Source organism: Panulirus ornatus, chromosome 3 (genome assembly GCF_036320965.1).
Source record: "Panulirus ornatus isolate Po-2019 chromosome 3, ASM3632096v1, whole genome shotgun sequence".
In the NCBI taxonomy this organism is placed as follows: domain Eukaryota; kingdom Metazoa; phylum Arthropoda; class Malacostraca; order Decapoda; family Palinuridae; genus Panulirus; species Panulirus ornatus.
In genome coordinates, this window is record NC_092226.1 from 71221094 (window position 1) to 71242375 (window position 21282).

Here is a 21282-nt window from a genome sequence, read left to right on the forward strand (position 1 = left end):
TAGGCACGAATGCACGGCCCTTAGGCACGAATGCACGGCCCTTAGGCACGAATGCACGGCCCTTAGGCACGAATGCACGGCCCTTAGGCACGAATGCACGGCCCTTAGGCACGAATGCACGGCCCCTTAAGAACGAATGCACGGCCCCTTAAGAACGAATGCACGGCCCCTTAAGAACGAATGCACGGCCCCTTAAGAACGAATGCACGGCCCCTTAAGAACGAATGCACGGCCCTTAGGCACGAATGCACGGCCCTTAGGCACGAATGCACGGCCCTTAGGCACGAATGCACGGCCCCTTAAGAACGAATGCACGGCCCCTTAAGAACGAATGCACGGCCCCTTAAGAACGAATGCACGAGCCAGGTCCCTCTCGTTGATGGGTGAGATGCCGTCTTACGTCTTCCCTGTCAGTGGCCTCCATCTCTCTCATGTTAAGAAATAATACTTAGACCATTTTTAGAAATCAATCATATCACGTTTTAATGACTTCCTTTCATGGGTGATTATTTTCTTACAGTTAAATGTAATCATCGATTTGTTCATTTCTTGTATTGGGAGGGGAGTTCTACACTCGTGGGGGAGGCGCCCCCATATCTTAAACATTCTCCATCATTGTTTGTATTTATGTATGCTGTCTACATTAAGCATGTCCTTGGTCATTTTATTCCATTCGTCCACCAACTCTTGTACAATGACAGAACTTCTTTACATCTTTTCTAACAAGTTTCTTGCTGAATATTAAGTTATGTCCTCTCGAAGAACTGTTCATTGTCCACGTCATCAATCTATTTAGAAAAAAAAAGAAATAATTTGTATGGTCAGGTCATCTCTAACCCTTACCGGACACGCAGTCGTAATAGTTGCGTAACTTGGAGTGACTAAGAGATCCATCAATAAGGCCATCTGTTTTATAAGCGAGGAATGCATTCAGAAACGCTCAATCCAATCGTCCCTCTACTCTTAGAAAGTATTATATTCCCTTTCGTAAAACCAGGGCGGAATTACGCTCTTTTAGCCTAAGGGAAGTCTGTTCCGCTCTACTTTGTGTGATATATTAACAAACTATGGAAAGAGAGTTAAGGATGTTATTTGAAATCTATGCTGTCTGGGCTGATGCTAAACACCCATTATAAACATGTGAATACTTCTTTATAGTTTATCATTACTGTTATTAGATAAATCACTAAAACTTACCAGTAATATAAGCTAGAGCATGAACGACTGACAATGAGGATGAGGTAAATCATATGGCAGAATATACCAGTTCACACAAATCCTTTGACGACGAATCGAAGCCTTTCAACACCTGCTTCACAAAGCGGTTCGTTCACCCCGGGATGGATGGATGACCTGTATGATCATGCTAATGTCCTTGTTTATAGATGATTTTAACCTGAACTCGTCACCTGTCTGCAGCCACAATGACCTTGCCCTGAACCTGCGAGACATCTTCCACAACCAGATCGCCGACTACCCCTTCGACCAGAATCTGACCCAGGTCGACTGGTGCAACCCTGGGTGTGTCACGGACATCCCGCGCCTGAGGGAGGGCAAAGTCGGGGCTCAGGTCAGTCCCTCAGAGCTTCGTAGGTCAGGGACTCTCACCCAGACTTGAACAATTCCTATGATGAAAACAAGTGTAAGAAAAAAAGAAAGAAAAAAAGAAAAATTTCAACCACTGGACTTTTCTTTTCCCACTGGACTTTGATCTTTTCCTTTCCCACTGGACTTTGATCTTTTCCTTTCCCACTGGACTTTGATCTTTTCCTTTCCCACTGGACTTTGATCTCACGCCTCTGTTCTGGGTGGGGTCTTGTGGGGTGTAGTTCTGGAGCGCCTTCGTACCCTGTGAGTCCCAGTACAAGAACGCGGTGACGCAGACGCTGGAGCAGATCGATGTCATCCACAGGCTGGTGGAGAAGTACCCAGACGACCTACAGTTTGTCACCACTGCTGACGGTGAGTCGGGATGGATTTTAAGGGTTAACTGGGTCAGGAAAAGCTCTTAGCTTGGTGAACTGGGTTAAGAAAGCTCTTAGCTTTGGTTAACTAGGTTAGAAAAGCTCTTAGCTTGGTTAACTGTGTTAGGAAAGCTCTTCGCTTGGTTAACTAGGTAAGGAAAGCTCTTAGCTTGGTTAACTAGGTCAGAAAAGCTCTTAGCTTGGTTAACTAGGTTAGGAAAAGCTCTTAGCTTGGTTAACTGGGTTAGGAAAAGCTCTTAGCTTGGTTGACTAGGTAAGGAAAGCTCTTAGTTCGGTTAACTAGGTCAGAAAAGCTCTTAGCTTGGTTAACTAGGTCAGGAAAAGCTCTTAGCTTGGTTAACTGGGTTAAGAAAGCTCTTAGCTTTGGTTAACTAGGTTAGAAAACCTCTTAGTTTGGTTAACTAGGCTAGCTCTTAGCTAGGTTAACTAGGCTAGGAAAGCTCTTAGCTTGGTTAACTAGGTTAGGATAACTTTTAGCTTGGTTAACTAGTTTAGAAAAGCTCTTAAGTTGGTTAATTAGTTTAGAAAAGCTCTTAGCTTAGTCAACGAGGTTAGAAAAGCTCTTCGCTTGAGTTGCATGAGGCCAACAGCATCAATAAACAGGAGACACTATACGAAACGTCTCTGGAAGTGATCTTCCGAGTGTGTGATAACACTGTGTCAGGACACCACCACGCCTGGCTGGACAGCCAGCAGCTGCAGCCTGAGGATGTGTTGTACGGTCCTTGCAGGTATCCTGGAGGCTCACGCTAGGGGCAAGATCGGCTCCATGATCGGCGTGGAAGGTGGCCACAGTATGGACTCCTCCCTCGCAGTCCTTAGACTCTTCTACAACGAGGGCGTCCGCTACATGACCCTCACCCACTTCTGCAACACTCCCTGGTAAGTCTACAACACTCATGGTGAGTCTACAACACTCATGGTGAGTCTACAACACTCATGGTGAGTCTACAACACTCCCTGGTATGTCTACAACACTCGTGGTGAGTCTAAAGCACTCATAGTGAGTCAACAACACTCATGGTGAGTCTACAACACTCATGGTGAGTTTACAACACTCATGGTGAGTCTACAACACTCGTGGTGAGTTTACAACACTCATGGTGAGTCTACAACACTCGTGGTGAGCCTACAACACTCGTGGTGAGTTTACAACACTCATGGTGAGTCTACAACACTCGTGGTGAGTTTACAACACTCATGGTGAGTCTGCAACACTCCCTGGTAAGTCTACAACACTCGTGGTGAGTCTACAACACTCATGGTGAGTCTACAACACTCGTGGTGAGTCTACAACACTCATGATGAGTCTGCAACACTCCCTGGTAAGTCTACAACACTCGTGGTGAGTCTACAACACTCATGGTGAGTCTACAACACTCATGGTGAGTCTACAACACTCGTGGTGAGTCTACAACACTCATGATGAGTCTGCAACACTCCCTGGTAAGTCTACAACACTCGTGGTGAGTCTACAACACTCGTGGTGAGTCTACAACACTCGTGGTGAGTCTACAACACTCATGGTGAGTCTACAACACTCATGGTGAGTCTACAACACTCGTGGTGAGTCTACAACACTCATGGTGAGTCTACAACACTCATGGTGAGTCTACAACACTCGTGGTGAGTCTACAACACTCATGATGAGTCTGCAACACTCCCTGGTAAGTCTACAACACTCGTGGTGAGTCTACAACACTCATGGTGAGTCTACAACACTCATGGTGAGTCTACAACACTCGTGGTGAGTCTACAACACTCATGGTGAGTCTACAACACTCGTGGTGAGTCTACAACACTCATGGTGAGTCTACAACACTCATGGTGAGTCTACAACACTCATGGTGAGTCTACAACACTCGTGGTGAGTCTACAACACTCATGGTGAGTCTACAACACTCATGGTGAGTCTACAACACTCGTGGTGAGTCTACAACATTCATGGTGAGTCTACAACACTCATGGTGAGTCTACAACACTCGTGGTAAGTTTACAACACTCATGGTGAGTTTACAACACTCATGGTGAGTCTACAACACTCGTGGTAAGTTTACAACACTCGTGGTGAGTCTACAACACTCATGGTGAGTCTACAACACTCGTGGTGAGTTTACAACACTCATGGTGAGTTTACAACACTCATGGTGAGTTTACAACACTCATGGTGAGTCTACAACACTCATGGTGAGTCTACAACACTCATGGTGAGTCTACAACACTCATGGTGAGTCTACAACACTCATGGTGATCTACAACACTCGTGGTGATCTACAACACTCATGGAGAGTCTACAACACTCATGTGAGTCTACAACACTCATGTGAGTCTACAACACTCATGTGAGTCTACAACACTCATGATGAGTCTGCAACACTCCCTGGTAAGTCTACAACACTCATGGAGAGTCTACAACACTCATGGTGAGTCACAACACTCGTGGTGATCTACAACACTCGTGGTGAGTCCTACAACACTCATGATGAGTCTGCAACACTCCCTGGTAAGTCTACAACACTCATGGAGAGTCTACAACACTCGTGGTGAGTCCTACAACACTCATGGTGATCTACAACACTCATGGTGAGTCTACAACACTCATGGTGAGTTTACAACACTCATGGTGAGTCACAACACTCGTGGTGATCTACAACACTCATGATGAGTCTGCAACACTCCCTGGTAAGTCTACAACACTCATGGTGAGTCACAACACTCGTGGTGATCTACAACACTCGTGTGAGTCTACAACACACATGGTGAGTCTACAACACTCGTGTGAGTCTACAACACTCATGGAGAGTCTACAACACTCGTGGTGAGTCTACAACACTCATGGTGAGTCCTACAACACTCATGATGAGTCTGCAACACTCCCTGGTAAGTCTACAACACTCATGATGAGTCTGCAACACTCCCTGGTAAGTCTACAACACTCATGGTGAGTCTAACAACACTCGTGGTGAGTTTACAACACTCATGGTGAAGTTTACAACACTCATGGTGAGTCTACAACACTCATGGTGAGTCCTACAACACTCATGGTGAGTCCTACAACACTCATGGAGAGTCTACAACACTCATGTGAGTCTACAACACTCATGGTGAGTCACAACACTCATGGTGAGTCACAACACTCGTGGTGAGTTTACAACACTCATGGTGAGTCACAACACTCGTGGTGATCTACAACACTCATGATGAGTCTGCAACACTCCCTGGTAAGTCTACAACACTCGTGGTGAGTCTACAACACACATGGTGAGTCTACAACACTCATGGTGAGTCACAACACTCATGGTGATCTACAACACTCATGGTGAGTTTACAACACTCATGTGAGTCTACAACACTCATGTGAGTCTACAACACTCATGTGAGTCTACAACACTCATGATGAGTCTGCAACACTCCCTGGTAAGTCTACAACACTCATGGAGAGTCTACAACACTCATGGTGATCTACAACACTCATGGTGAGTCCTACAACACTCGTGGTGAGTTTACAACACTCATGGTGAGTCACAACACTCGTGGTGAGTTTACAACACTCATGGTGAGTCACAACACTCGTGGTGAGTTTACAACACTCATGGTGAGTCTACAACACTCATGGTGAGTTTACAACACTCATGTGAGTCTACAACACTCATGGTGAGTTTACAACACTCATGTGAGTCTACAACACACATGGTGAGTCTACAACACACATGGTGAGTCTACAACACTCGTGGTGAGTCTACAACACACATGGTGAGTCTACAACACTCATGGAGAGTCTACAACACTCGTGGTGAGTCCTACAACACTCATGGAGAGTCTACAACACTCATGGTGAAGTTTACAACACTCATGGTGAGTCCTACAACACTCGTGGTGAGTTTACAACACTCATGGTGAGTTTACAACACTCATGGTGAGTTTACAACACTCTGGTGAGTTTACAAACACTCAGGGTGAGTCAAACAACACTCAGGGTGAGCCCCTACAACACTCTGGTGAGTCTACAACATTAAAGGTGATTTCTACAACACTCTGGTGAGCCCTACAACACTCGGGGTAATTAAAAACACCTGGTTTTTTCCAACAACACTCATGGGACTACAACACTCTGGAAGTTTAAAAACACTCTGGTGAGCCCTCCAACACTCTGGTGAGCCCTACAACACTCTGGGGATTTTTACAACACTCATGGGAGTTTACAACACTCATGGAGAGTTTTTTTTACAACACTCATGGGAGTCTACAACACTCTTGGTGATCAAACAACCTCATGGTGATCTACAACACCCCGGGGTGATTTACAAACCATAAAAAATCTAAAAACCCCCCTTGGGGGAGCCCTACAACCCCTCTGAGGAGTCCTCAACACCCCGGGTTTTTTCTACAACACCCGGGTGAGTTTTCCCCCGGGGGAGGGGGGCCCTCCCCCCAATACCCCAAGAAGTATTAAATTAAACCCGCCCCTCACTTCCCACAGGAACGCGCCCTTTGTAACATCACCAGGAACGTCCCCGATGACGTCCTCGTCAGGCTGGTCAGTTACGAGGTCTTCCCTTGTCGTAATGAGACGCTCCCCTAAAAAAAAACAGAGACAGACGTTCCACATAACTAGATATGATAATACCCGTCAATGCCAAAGAATGTTTTGAATCAGGGTTCAGAAGCAGCGGTACCCCGAAGCTTTTGCTTCGAAGCCCTCGACTCGGGGTCACCTCGGCGAAACCCGTGACAATAAAAAGTGAACTTGTGTCTTCCAGAGGGACGCTGGGGGCGTGGTCATGGTGAATTTCCTGCCGGACTTCCTGACGTGCTCCGCCACCGCCAGCCTAAAGGATGTTGTAGGTAAGTTGACCTCACAAACTACCCTCTTCCAGGGGAAGTTAATCAGGTGAAAACTCCTCCCTTTTGCTTGACGCTCCGCCACCGGAGCACGACCTTTTTGTGACTCTTGAGTACGATGGTGACGACCTCTGGGTATGATGGCGTGATGACCTCTGACCTAACACTCCCAATTGACACTCCCCTTGAGGAGTGTCAGTTGGGTGTGTTTGGATAACTTACAGAACGATAACTCAGTGTCACATACAGATCGTAAAGTCTCATGGTAGGGAGATGGTCCATCGTCTTCATGACCACAATGAATTGGCTGATTTGTTATGTCGTAAAAGGAAGACGAAGGTAAACTCCCGAACTCTTGACGTAGTTCCCTCGCTTTGAGAGGTTATAAACACGGGGACGTACGTATGGGTTGTGCTGAGTACGTTCAAAGTGCTGGCATTACTGCAGCACTTCTTGCATGTTATGATGAGGGAGTAACGCAGGATTTCCATGCCTCCACAGCTCACATCAACCACATCCGGGACGTGGCAGGAGTCGACCACATAGGACTGGGCAGCGATTTTGAAGGCATCTGGACGTTAGTATCCTTCACATATACAGTGATGGCTTAAGTTAGTATTCCTTCACTTCTTTCAAATCTGCTTCAATTTCTCTTGATTGACCTTCGTCTCATCACAAAAATAGACGGGATTTCTCACGGAGGCCGGCGTAGCCTAGCCAGTCTCAAACTCCAGCCTCTTCCCGATTCTTCAGCCTCTTCCTAATTCTTCTTCTTCTTCTTCTTCTTCTTCTTCTTCTTCTTCTTCTTCTTCTTCTTCTTCTTCTTCTTCTTCTTCTTCTTCTTCTTCTTCTTCTCTTCTTCCAAGACAAGTGTCCCATTTCCTTTAGAGGTTTTATTTATAATCCCACCGCTCAACCCCACAAAGAGACTCTGAGTCACCATAACCCATCTTACAAACCCCACAACACAGAAATGACCAAGTCTGCTTCTAAGACACCGCGAGTCCTGTACAGATGTGGACGCTTCGTCTGTACCATACAGCTACTCCGATTCTCTGGAGGGTTAGTTTGTCCCCGTAGGCAGCACCGATCTCATTCCTGGGGAGGTGTTTAGTTCGACAGAGTTACTGAACATAGTCCAGAGTAACCCCCAACTTATCATCTCTCCAGATGGACTTCGAAGCTTGGCTCACTTTCCCTTCCTCTCTGCGTTGCTTCTTTCTCCTTCCACTAAAGATATTACTTCGACTTCTACTCCCGGCAACTGGTTGGTAGTGTGCGCCCCCGCGGCATTAGCCAGACCACGCAATACTCGGCAAGTTACTGCATCATATGATTACTGTGTGGACGATGACAATTCAAGCATGGGCCGTTGTCACGTCTGTTTCTTTCCCTACACCACTAAGCTTTGGGACTTTATTTGGGACTTTGGGACTGCCTCGTTCTGAAACGCAGGTTTAAAGTCTTGGAAAAACTACAATCATTCTTTCTTCCTTAACTCCCAACTTCTTCGTCTCTTTATTTCTTTTTTATATTCCATTTACGACTTTGACAGGGAGTTTTGTCTGTGACTGAAAGCTTCATTATACAAATGCGTCTCACATAGTCACTGTTGGTGGACGTAATGACTAGTTAAGACGAGAAATTTTGCTTCCCAGGCAACCTGAAGGCCTGGAGGACGTAAGCAAGTACCCTTACCTGTTCGCCGAGCTCCTTCTGGACCCGAGTTGGACTGACGAGGACCTGAGGAAGGTGGCGGGGCTGAACCTGGTCAATGTCTTCAAGGAGGTCGAGAGGGTCAGTCTGAAGGTGTTCTGTCATGTTTAGGTATTCTCTCCTCACCTCCTCCTGCTGGCGCTGAAGCGTTCCCTCCTGACGGGACGCTCTCCTGGTCCTCAACCCCTTGAGTACGACGGATTAACTTCTTGAGTGCGATCAATAATCCCCTTCTATACGATGGATTAATACCTTGGGTACGATTAATCATATCCTTGAGTACGACGGATTAATTCCTTGAGTACGATTAATAATCCCATTCTAAAAGATGGATTAACCCCTTGAGTACGATCAATTATCCTCTAGAGACGACGGATTAACCCCTCGAGTACGATTAATTATCCCCATAAGTACGATGAATTAACCACTAGAGTACGACGAGGATTTTGACCCCTTAGAGAACGAGAGATTAATTCCCATGACTATGATGACTACATTCATCATACTCGTTGGTGAAGTCACCGTACTCAAGAGGTTAGGTCTTCATCCTCGGGACGTCAAACCCACCTCTCCTTCAGGAGCTTCCTTTAGATATCCCGGAACTTAACGTCAGTGAGAACATCTTGGCCATTGGATAACACTGTATTTCTGAACCTAATCAGAGTATTCATGAACTTCGTTTGATCGTTCTAAATCGTGTTAGAATCTAAGTTTTCTTTTTTTTCTCTCTCTCTTGTTTTAGGTCAGTCAGGAACTGGCGGCTTCGGAGGCGCCGTGGGACCAGCCCATCCCTCCAGAGGACGTGGCGCACCACCTGGACTGTGTCAACACCTGGCCATAAAAAAAAAAGATAAACAGCTGCTCTGAAACACCTGTTCCAGAACACTTGTTCATAATCATGTAGTCATAATCAACCAATTTGCATTAGTCCCCCCCACTGAGCATCATAGAAAACATGAGTGCATGTAACAGAGTGTGGGAGAGGTTGGGTAATAATGAATATATGCATAGCAGCGCTTACAAAAATTATATCAATGGAACTGTATCGTTTCTTTTTAAACCTCCAAGAACACATTCATAAAACAGTGTCATCAAGTTAATGTTAAATCTTAGCAGAGTTTTGTATATCAATGTGATGTGGAGAAACTGTGACGTGTGTGTGTGTGTGTGTGTGTGTGTGTGTGTAAGCCATCCCTTAGCAAACAAATTCCCTCAGAACGACTTCTTCCCTGTCTCGCCCTGGTTCCTGACACCTCCCTCCCTCCCTTCCCCCCAACCTCCCCATCTTCCTATAACCCTCCCTCACCCTCCACATCTCTCCCCTCCCCACACCTCATCACCTTGTGGCTCGGGAGGTGACGGTCGGGAGGACGTCAGTCGCCAGTTACACACAGCAGACGAGAGCTGGGACCACCACCACCTCCTCCTCCTCCTTCTGACGTCTTGGCCCTCTCACAGCCTGGTAACACATGCCTCCTCCTTCGTCTGTAGCTGCCTCGTCTTGACAGAGTCGCTTCACGTCTACCCACTACATCTCCTCTCTGAGTTTATTTTCATCTCTGTTGATTTCATAATCGCGTTTATCATTTATCAAAACCCAATTCTTCCACAGTTGGTGTGTCATATATGTCCATTCCAAGGGTACCGTCTGTCAAGATAAGGCGCGGTGAGGGTGTTATACCAGTCCCTCAGATTTCAAAGTGTTCATAACATTGGCAGGACATTATTCCTGTGTACACTCTAAGTGAGAACCTGTGTCTCCAGAACCTGTGTCTCCAGGACTCTTTCTCTTCATGAGAGCCTAGATTCTCAGTTTATATCTCTGTCACTGCCTTCCGACGTTGGCATAACTTTGTCTCGCCAGAGGAGTGTGTGTGTTTCACTGCCTCATGTACCATTTTGATTGCTCCTTCACTGTTCTATTTGTGAGGTTGTTTATTGCAGTTCTCTGGAGGGTTATTCATGATCATCTTCCGGAGTTAACTGAGTTACCCGAATGTATTTCTTCAATGTGACATTTTCCAAACATTCCTGGATCTTATGGCTGTCAGGTCTCCCCTTTTCTAACTCGGTCCTTGAATTTCGGCGTTTCACATTTCTTACATTTTCTATATCTATCTTGAGAGACGTTTTCTAGTGTGTGTGTGTGTGTGTGTGTGTGCTTGATTACTTTTTATTTTCATTATTGTCTGTGTGTTGCGGGGACAAAGTTTTACACTTGTGTTGCCCCGTCTTGTATATATATGTGCCATGTCTTTATTCCAATATATTTATGTACACACACACACACACACACACACACACACACACACACCAGCCTAAGAAAGGTACCCATTTACTGACCATCTCGAGAGGAGGATGAGCACCTGGGTTGGACGTAGGTCGACTGACGCTTCTAGGATTCGAACCCTTGTGGGTAAGATCCCCTGAGTGACCCACGGTCAGTAGCGCTAACCGCTACACCACAGAGGTGCATACATGTATGTGTGCTTGTGTGTGTTTTGTCTTTTAATGAGGTATACTGCTGGGTCTATGAGGAGGAGGAGGAGGAGGAGGAGGAGGAGGAGGAGGAGGAGAGGGTAGCACGTGATATTTGTGACATGACGACCGACCAGTTCATCTCCAAATGAGGCGGAAACGACCATGAAAGAGAGAAATGAGATGATGAGATTATGAGTGAGTGAGGTGCTCTGTCTCATATGCCTGCCGGGAGGGAGTGGGGGGGGGAGAGATTATGAGTGAGTGAGGTGCTCTGCCTCATATGTCTGCCGGGAGAGAGTGAGGGGAGGGGAGAAATTATGAGTGATGGTACGTCACGAGGACGTGACACTGTGAGGAGTAGCACCAGCGAGTGTACTACCCACCTTCCTGAAGGGGTCGGTGAAGGGGTCGGTGAAGGGATGATTCGTGGGAAGAATGAGTAGAGTTCTTAAGAGGACGAGAGAGATGGAACGATGGTGGGAACCCAGGGTTCGAAACGCACGATCTTGTGAGGGGGAGGAATTACGATGGTAAGGGGACCTGATTGTTGGCAGGGTGTGTGTGTGTGTGTGAGTGTGGGTGACACTTGCATGACCTGGTGGCTGCTGGGCGGGAGACCTGGCGCACGATTGGCAAGATGATGCCCGACGTTAGACGACCAGACGGTAGCGCACGGCTACGGTGGACGATGACCAGACGGTAGCGCACGGCTAGAGTGGACGACGACCAGACGGTAGCGCACGGCTACAGTGGACGGGAGGGTCGTACACTCGTAATCTACTTAGATGACAGAATAGACAGATAGACAGAGAGAGAGAGAGAGAGAGAGAGAGAGAGAGAGAGAGAGAGAGAGAGAGAGAGAGAGAGAGAGAGAGAGAGAGAGGAACTGTGTGGCCTCCCGCCTTTAAGCCTGCCAGAGGTCATTATCACTAACCCCCGCCTGACCTGGACGGGGCATTCCCGATATCTTATCTGCAGTCCCGCCACACGGGGCCCTCCCCACGGGCGGACACGATCCCACTCCCTCACCCCTGTAGGCAGGTCTCGAGGTGCACAATCACACACCCATGGTTCACCCACACCGCCTCCTCCTCCTCCTCCTCCTCCACTATACACACACCCACAAACAAAGCCTCCGAGACCAGAGACCACACTAAGAAGACCCTCTCACAGACCATATGGCCTCCCTCTCCTTTAAACGTAGAGGACATTATATACTCGGTTCCATTTGCTATCCAGGCTCCAAACCACGCACGCCCTATACTGAACAGCCCTACGCCTTCCCCTCCCCTTATCATGCACCAAGTGGCGTAACCTTTCACACTATCATTCCACAGAGAATTTTACGCATGCCTTATGTTTCTGAGGTTTTATTCAACCTATGCTCTCTTATCAACACTCGTTGTACGCATGTGCTTTTCGCATCTTATACGCAGCTACGTAATTGTGATCGATACGTCGTTGTATCGTTTCGTATCTGCAGCAGAGATAACACTGGGTGGTAGACCTCCTCCCAGCACGTAAGACTTGCCTCACACAGGACGCCAGCCACAGATCAATAACCGCGAGAAGTCTTGCCTCCACCTCTCTCTCCTGAGGGTGGGGAGAACTTCAGCTCCTCAAGCAAGTGGTCAGAGGACCTGACGGTGTAATATCGTATGCCTGAAGGAGGAGTAAGCATGAGGTGGTGGTGGACTGCATATGTATTCCCGTCTTGTCTGATACTCACCTAGGAAGGAGGCCAGACCATCATTGTGGTTTTTCCTATCTTTTTTTTTTAGGATATTTTGTGTGTTTGTGTTTTTAGGGACTCATTTCTAACGTGCTGCTGTATCCTGCTGTATTCTAGAGCTGTTACGTCCTGTAGCTGTAGCGATCTGTAGCTACAGAGTCCTTCATGCGTGTTTGAAAAGGTCGACACATTGTCGGGACGATGGTATGGTCATATTGCGACCGTAAAATCATCCGTGGTGGGTGGAGGAGTGGAGTGGAGTGGGGTGTGGGGGTGAGGGACGTGCCCAGTAGGTGGAGGGGGAAAACACGCACCCACTCCTCCTCCTCCTCATCATCACCTCCACCTGTGGGAGGAGGTGGTGGAGGCGGTGGGAGGAGGGTTAAGGGGGGACTAGCTGAATCTGACATACATTCTGTCCACGTCTCGGGCCCGGCTCATCGCGCGTACCTCCCCCACACCCACACTGATTATACCGAATTACACCTGCTGTTCAGGGTAATTAGCCAATTACAGTCATTACGCCTGGCTGTACAGGTGTCCCTCCTTGTCAGTCATGGGTTTCTGTCATCCAGGACCTGTTATTATCTGAGCTTACGTCACATGGGCAATTCAAAGTCAACGTGACATAGATTTAGAGGATTTTTCTTTTTTTTCTAAAGCAAGGCAGCCTGAAGAACAGTATGAGCTTGGTGTTCTCCAGATGCAGAACAATGCGAGAACAATAACATTTAAAGCCAGATGCTGTCTGTAGGGTGTTCACGTGAACGGTAAGTCCTGGATGTTCTTCAGACGCAGAACAACACGAGAACAATAACATTTAAAGCCAGGTGCTGTCCTTAGGGTGTTCACATGAACTGTAAGCTTAATCTGGATGTTCTTCAGACGCAGAACAATACGAGAACAATAACATTTAAAGCCAAGTGCGCAGTTTAGTTCACCTAACTTGGATTTTAAGTATGAATACACACACACACACACACACACACACACACACACACACACCATGCTTGACTACGTCTCTCATTACCTCCAGCGTCGCAAGGTCTACGTCGTGATTGTAGCTGTGACGCTCTGTGTTCGGACCCTGAGCTGCGACGTGTGACGGAGTGTCCTGAGGACTCCAGTACCCATGGGTCGTCCAGCCCCTCCCGTGGCCACCTGCCGCCACCACCTCCTGCCTCTACTCGTCCTTCTACTGCCACTGCTGAGCCCCTCACACGCTCGCCCCAAAGAGGACGACCTCGGCCAATCGATTGACTTATACGACTTCGATGACGGCGACGACCACGACCTCCTCCAGCAGGAGGAACAGCAATACGATGAACGTTACGGTAAGGCTCGTGGGCACTAATACAGGAAGGTGCTGAGGTCTTAAAGTAAGTAAGGTCATGTGAATAATACAGTAAGCCCCAGAGGCCATAGGGTTAAGGTCATCAGGACAATACAGTAAGGTCCTGAGATCACAGAGTAAGGTCATTAGGACAACACAGTAAGCCCCTGAGGTCACTGAATAAGGTCATCAGGACAACACAGTAAGGTCCTGAGGTCATACCATCTCAGCTGTGAGAACTCAGATCCACATGACCACACCTTAGTGAACACTGTGTTCACTCCCTACTGAACATAGATATAGTTCATAGAAGACTAGAGGGCTCTATAGCTAAGTCTGGGAACAATACTTCTAACACAAATATAGAAAATCTATCATTCATCTATGTCATGTCTTGAAGGTCATATGAATAACTAATGTACTGGACTTCTGTATTTATGAAATGTATGACATTGATGCATTACAGGAGTTAGAGGTCACTGATACAGAATCTGAATGTATAAACCCAATCTATAAAGATTTGGTTGAAGGGAAAATAGGGTCAGAGTTAATGAGGTCAGAAGTGATTAGCTAATCTGTATATGTGGGATTGTGTGAGATGATGACTATGGTCTGGGCTGACTGGCTGACAATGATGACTGGTTATAGCTAACTGGATAATGTGATTGACTGAGTAATGAATTAGGAATGAGTACAGCTAACTGGATTATGTTAAGTGAGTGGCTGTATCTAGCTGGCTTCTCCCCTGGGGGAGTGACTGTATCTAACTGGCTCCTCTCCTGGGGGAGTGACTGTATCTAGCTGGCTCCTCTCCTGGGGGAATGACTGTATCTAACTAGCTCCTACCCTGGGGATTATGACTGTATCTAACTGGCTTCGTCCCTGGGGAGTGCGACTATATCTAAGTGGCTCCTCCCCTGGGGCAAGTGACTGTATCTAACTACCTCCTCCCCTGGGGTAGAGCAACCACATCTAACTACCTCCTCCCCTGGGGGAGAGTAACTATATCTAACTATCCACATGTGCTCTCCGGCAGTCGGCCTCTGCAAGACCTTCACCGTCAGGATGTGGCCAGGTAACTCCCGCAGGTTCTGGTCATACGGCTACGTGTACCTGAAGCAGCCCTACCTGGCCAACTGCACCCTCAGATACATCTACAAGACCCGCATCCACACCGTCAGTAGCGCGCGCGCGCACCGACCACACGTGTATACCGCACCAGAGCACGTGCATGTCTCACGCACTTAACCCGACGCACTTTGACAGAGTTCTTCGTTGTTATTATGTATAAGTGAACTTGCACAGCCCATGCACTTATTTGTAAGTACTCACACTTATAAACTTACGTTTCCCGGCAGATCTAAAGTATATATATATATATATATATATATATCATACAAACCTCCAACAGCCAGGATCGAACCCGGGACCCCTGTGCAACAGGCGGGAGCGCTACCGCTAGGCTATGATCGCCCCCTCCGTCTCACCAACGTGAGACGAAAGGTATTCGAGTACATAGGATTCGAATAGCCATTTCCCTATTGAGGGCGATCATAGCCTAGCGGTAGCGCTCCCGCCTGTTGCACAGGGGTCCTGGGTTCGATCCTGGCTGTTGGAGGTTAGTATGTTCCGTGAAGGTGAGCGTTCATATGCACTTTGTTCGTGTACATAAATAAATTTTTACGTCACCCTTGTACTGTGAACCACCCCTGTTATCCCCCTAGTATTGCCCCCAGGTACTGAGCCTCTCCCTAGTAACCAGGACTGATTATCCCCCCTTTTTCCCTTACTAGTGACCAATGCTGACCCAACCACCTCCCCTCTCCCCCTCCAACAGAGTGACCCCTTGAAGAAGTTCGGCTTCCGGGTCACTGGGTCATTCGATGGCGTGAATGACGGTGCCACCTCCTGTAGTGACACTGATTACGTCTACCTGGACGACACAGCGGGGGTCAACGCCACGTACGTATATACAGGCAAACCCATACTTCATGGGTTCAGAGGTCATGGGTCAATATGGGGGTTGAGAGGTCATGAGTCAATATGTGGGTTGAGAGGTCATGGGTCAATAGGTGGGTTGTAAGGTCATGGATTCGTGTTCATGAGCTCAGAGGTCATGGGTCAATATGGGGATTGAGGGGTCATGGGTCACTATGTGGGTTGCAAGGTCATGGGTTCAGGGGTCATGGGTCAATAGATGGGTTGTAAGGTCATGGATTATTGTTCATGGGTTCAGGGATCATGGGTCAATATGTGGATTGTAAGGTCATGGATTAATGTTCATGAGTTCAGAGGTCATGGGTCAGTAAGAGGGTTCAGAGGTCATGGGTCAGTAAGAGGGTTCAGAGGTCATGGGTCAGTAAGAGGGTTCAGAGGTCATGGGTCAGTAAGAGGGTTCAGAGGTCATGGGTCAGTAAGAGGGTTCAGAGGTCATGGGTCAGTAAGAGGGTTCAGAGGTCATGGGTCAGTGTTCATGGATCAGAGGGTTTTGTTTACACTCGCATCTTACGGGACAAAGGTCAAAGTTCAATGGGCCAAATCATTTCAAATTCAAAATAGAATTTATTCGTCCCTTTCTTGTAATAATTATACTTCAATTAGGCAATGATAATTACCCAGTCATCTAGTAAATCACTTAATCACTGGAATGATAACTACCTTTGCAGCCGAAGGTCATAAGTGGGGGAAAAAAAAAGTAGACAGAAGTTGGGAAACACACGAAAGGTGAAATTTTATACCATAAAAATTCATCCATTCTAATTACCTATGATGGTTAGATTTAAGGCACTAATGACAGTAATTTGTTAGCAGTTGGGCTTTATGTTTTCCCTTTAAAACCTTAATTTGTGAACCCCCTTGAACACGACCGGACGACGACCCTTGAACACGACCGGACGACGACCCTTGAACACGACCGGACGACGACCCTTGGGTTCGCAGATACCACTTTTGGACATATGCCAGGCGTCATCATGGTTCATGGTCGTATACCGTCGTGTTCAAGGGTCGTATACCGTCGTGTTCAAGGGTCGTATACCGTCGTGTTCAAGGGTCGTATACCGTCGTGCTCAAGGGTCGTACCGTCGTGCTCAAGGGTCGTATACCGTCGTGCTCAAGGGTCGCACCGTTGTGCTCAAGGGTCGTATACCATCGTGCTCAAGGGTCGTATACCGTCATGCTCATTTGTCGTATACCGTCGCGCTCAAGGGTCGTTTCCCGTCGTGCTCAGGGGTCGTACCGTCGTGCTCAAGGGTCGCACCGATGTGCTCAAGGGTTTATATCATTTCGGATTCTCTTACAGTTCACTTATAAACGCTTCGTTGCCACAGTATTATATAGACTTGTCTGTGTGCAGCAGAAAGAATTAAGAAAGAGACAGACAATAGTCGGAAAAGTCGTCTGCTACACTTACGTGGCAAGAAAGAGATATATCCCCCCCAAACCCCACTTAGGGCCATAGGGTCGTTTGCTCCATCAGAATCTAGGGAAGGTAGCGTCTAAGTCACGACACTAAAAAAAGAAGAGAGAAAAAAAAAGAATAAGCATTTGTTTACTCATGGCATCTCTCTCTCTCTCTCTCTCTCTCTCTCTCTCTCTCTCTCTCTCTCTCTCTCTCTCTCTCTCTCTCTCTCTCTCTCTCTCTCTCTCTCCTCCCAGGTACTGCGGGGCGCATTCGAACATCTCCTTCGTCACGAGTTCGGACTACTTCGAGTTCAACTTCGTCGTAAGTAAAGAGTTTCGTTCTCTCTATCCCCCTCATTGTTGTATCGTCCTGTGAGAGGACCAGAGTTAACGTGGAGTGGGGTTGGGTCGGGTGTGAGAGCTGGTGGTGCAGGCAAATAGTCCTCAATACCTTATGAATTACAATCGTGGTCGGTGGAGACTTAAGATATCATTCACCCACGTCTCCTGAAGGAAAAGTGAAGAAATAACGTATGAATTAAGCAAAAAATTAAGATACGTTGATTGGAGCACATTAAAGATGAAGATGCATTGATTAATCACATTAGAAATTAAGATACATTGATTAAAACACATTAAACATTGAGATACATTTATCAAAACACATTAAACGTTAAGATAAATTCATCAAAATACATGGAGAATTAACATTTATTGATTGAAACACTTAGAAAATTACGATACATTGATTAAAGCATTAAGAATTAAGATACATTGATTAAAACACTTTAAGAAATTAAGATACATTGATTAAAACCCATTGGAAATTACAGTTTCCTTGCTAGGAGGCTTCGATCCCATGTCACTGAGATGGTGGACATAACCCATTATCTTTTTGCAGGTCTGAAAAAAGGTGACGTGGGGGGAGGGTCTACATCTGGCCTGGCGGATAGGGTGGATAGGGAATGACACACTTCAGTAAAAGGCTAGGTTTTCAAGGAGGACGGGGCGCTGCAGGGACTGACTGTTTATCTGTCTTTTATCCATTATTGATGACACTGTCTGTCTGTCTGTCTGTCTGTCTGTCTTTGTCTTCACAGACCAAGGAAAACTCGCCCCGAGCCAAGGGCTTCTTCGTGGTCATCGAGAGCTTCCTGCTGTGTGGGGGCACCTACACCCACCAGAGCCATGGCCCTACTGGCGTCATCACCTCGCCTCTCCACCCAGAGAACTACCCTGCCGACCTCACCTGCTCCTGGTGGTTCACGGTGGGTCCTCCTCGCGCCTCGACTCTCTCTCTCTCTCTCTCTCTCTCTCTCTCTCTCTCTCTCTCTCTCTCTCTCTCTCTCTCTCTACTCGTTTGACCATCCTCCTTCAAGTTTCCGTCGAAAAAAAACCCTGTAGTCCTTCCTGCTGATGTCAAAAACTTGACAGTTGTGACTAAGGTACGACTTAGCTCTTCTCGAACTGGTTCATACGCTTTCTAGAACATGACTCTATAAGGCTCAAAACCGCCAGTGTGTTGTGATTGGGTTTGTGGCGTTCGTCTTATGTTTTTTTTTTTCTTTAGATCGAGTGTTGTTGATGATAATGGGCGCCGCGCCATTAATATGACTGCCTCTCTCTCTCTCTCTCTTCTGGTACCATCAGGCCATGGATGAAGCGACCATAAGGTTGATGTGTTCTGCCTTCCTGCTGGAGGACCAGCAGACCATCGCCCCGGGAAACACCACCTGCTTGGACTACCTCAGCTTCACCTCGGAGGTATTGAGGCGACCCAGTTCTTCTTGTTTATGTACTTAAACGACCCAGTTCCTCTTGTTTAGGTACTGAAACGACCCAGTTCCTCTTGCTTATGTAAAGTCCAAGAGCCGCTTGTGACCAAGATACGATAGCCTTCCCACACAGGCAAGGCGATCATGTGTGATTCCTGCTTGAATTCTCATATTCTGTTGCACATGATTGGCTATAGGAGTACTCTATTTGCTGAGGTCAATTTCCATGACCTTACATGACCTTTAATTCAATCTCTTGACCCCCCCCCCCTGCTCCTCATGTTCATACTTTCGCTTCGTCTTCATCAACTGTAAACATACCTATACTTACCGGCATTCCAGGGGATAGAACACTGAAACTATGGTAAGCAACACGTAAGACACACACACACACACACACACACACACACACACACACACACACACTGAGTCAACCATATCCGACACATCCCTCCACTCAATGACCTCCCTCAAACCCCATACACTTACCGACCCTATAACCTCCTCCTGCTACGAGTTCTCACAGCCCCTGTGGTGTTGCAGGTGGGCAGCAGCCCCCAGACCACCACCTACTGCAGCACGGAGTTGGCCGTGCTCCACCGGGCTGTGTACAGCAGCGGCAGCAGCCTTCTGCTCGGCTTCCGATCCGACTCTGTGAACCAGTACTCGGGCTTCAACTGCACCTATGAGTTCATCAAGTACTCCGAGTAAGGAGTTGGATCCCCTTGTTCGGAACTCATTTCTGATGGATAAAGAGAGGGTTATAGCGGCTTCAAAAAGAGGATTATAACGGCTTCAAAGAGGATTGTGATCGTTCCATCTATACCCTGTGAATGCTGAAGGAATAAAAAGATAAACCAATTATGCAAAAAGGTTTTTTATTCATTGATTGTGCATGATTATAAAGTCCTATTGTTTTGGTTGTAGAGAGGTTATTGATAACTACTTCATGGTCAAATATCATAGCTAGTTTATAGGCTTCAGAGTCTTGTAAAGTCACAATTAAAACATTGGCAAATTACACCCTCTTTGCTCTCTCCCAAAGCAAGAACACAAGCAACATGTTCCATATATAACAAAGGACAGTGAAGAAAAACACTGGGAAAGTATTCTTCCTTATGAATCAAAGTTTTTCAAAACTGCATTCAGTAACACGGTGTTGGGTACTATAAACTGAGCTCGCACTATACTACAAGTAGCAGTATGAACAGTTTTCAAATTCCTAGGTAGATTTCCCACTTTGAATATCAACCAGGTCGAGGGAATAGGGAGGAACAGATCACCTAGAGGTCAGAACACCAAACCACCCAAGTTATGATGAACAACAACAAGTGTTGTGAAGAGCCTGCCGCTCAGTGCTGCGCTCTGGTGGCGAGCGCGTGAGTCACGGTGGCGTCTTGTTGTCATAGTGACCCACTAATGCAACATGGTGAAACCCCGGCCTACCGTCCCGGTAATAGCAAAAAGCGAAATTAATCCGTGACAGTGAACTATGATGGCCAGTGTAGTGACCTCGGATGTGCTGTGTAAGCCCCTGGGCGAGAATCATGTAAGTGGAGAGGAGTTAAGTGGAGTGTATGTACGAGAACAGCCATTGTTTACATTTGAATGCTCGAAAACTGCTGGCTGGTTGCAGTGTTCAGTAGTTTGTGATGAAACGTTGGGGATTAGTAACTTAAAGAACTGTTCATCTGTGATTTGTAGTCAGTTGAAGTACTGGCAAAAAGAGATGATTCAGTGTAATCGTGTTTTTAGTCGTTCATGGTTTTTAGTGGAAAAAATTATATTTACATGTTTCAGCCAGTGTAGATAATGTGCAAATCAGTGAAAAAAAATATTCTAAGATGTTAAACATCGTTTTATAACACCGATACAACTGAAAGCATTTTATTATCAGACAGAAGTAAACTTACTCCGGGCGAAAACCATTTTTTAAAACTTAATTCACAAATAAATCCGACGCTGGCAACTGCTGGGGGTGGTTGGTGGTGGTGGTCGTCACCTGGGCTCGGGTGA

The 21282-nt window shown here is 46.8% G+C and overlaps 2 protein-coding genes across 2 annotated transcripts; both read left to right on the forward strand.

Moving 5' to 3' along the window:
* The first annotated feature begins 309 nt into the window (after window positions 1-309).
* On the forward strand, window positions 310-9588 carry LOC139759594 (dipeptidase 1-like). The gene is made up of 10 exons (XM_071681902.1): window positions 310-383; window positions 1420-1570; window positions 1830-1962; window positions 2717-2867; window positions 5941-5983; window positions 6466-6522; window positions 6746-6830; window positions 7329-7404; window positions 8486-8624; window positions 9286-9588. Exons 1-10 carry the CDS (start codon window positions 310-312, stop codon window positions 9382-9384), a joined length of 1008 nt encoding a protein of 335 aa, XP_071538003.1. The 3' UTR covers window positions 9385-9588.
* A 147-nt stretch (window positions 9589-9735) lies between these two features.
* On the forward strand, window positions 9736-20281 carry LOC139763287 (cubilin-like). The gene is made up of 8 exons (XM_071689250.1): window positions 9736-10005; window positions 13793-14090; window positions 15126-15265; window positions 15927-16051; window positions 17747-17813; window positions 18592-18759; window positions 19142-19255; window positions 19810-20281. The coding sequence occupies exons 2-8, from the start codon at window positions 13889-13891 to the stop codon at window positions 19975-19977; spliced, it is 984 nt and encodes a 327-aa protein (XP_071545351.1). The 5' UTR covers window positions 9736-10005; window positions 13793-13888; the 3' UTR covers window positions 19978-20281.
* The last annotated feature ends 1001 nt before the right edge of the window (window positions 20282-21282 follow it).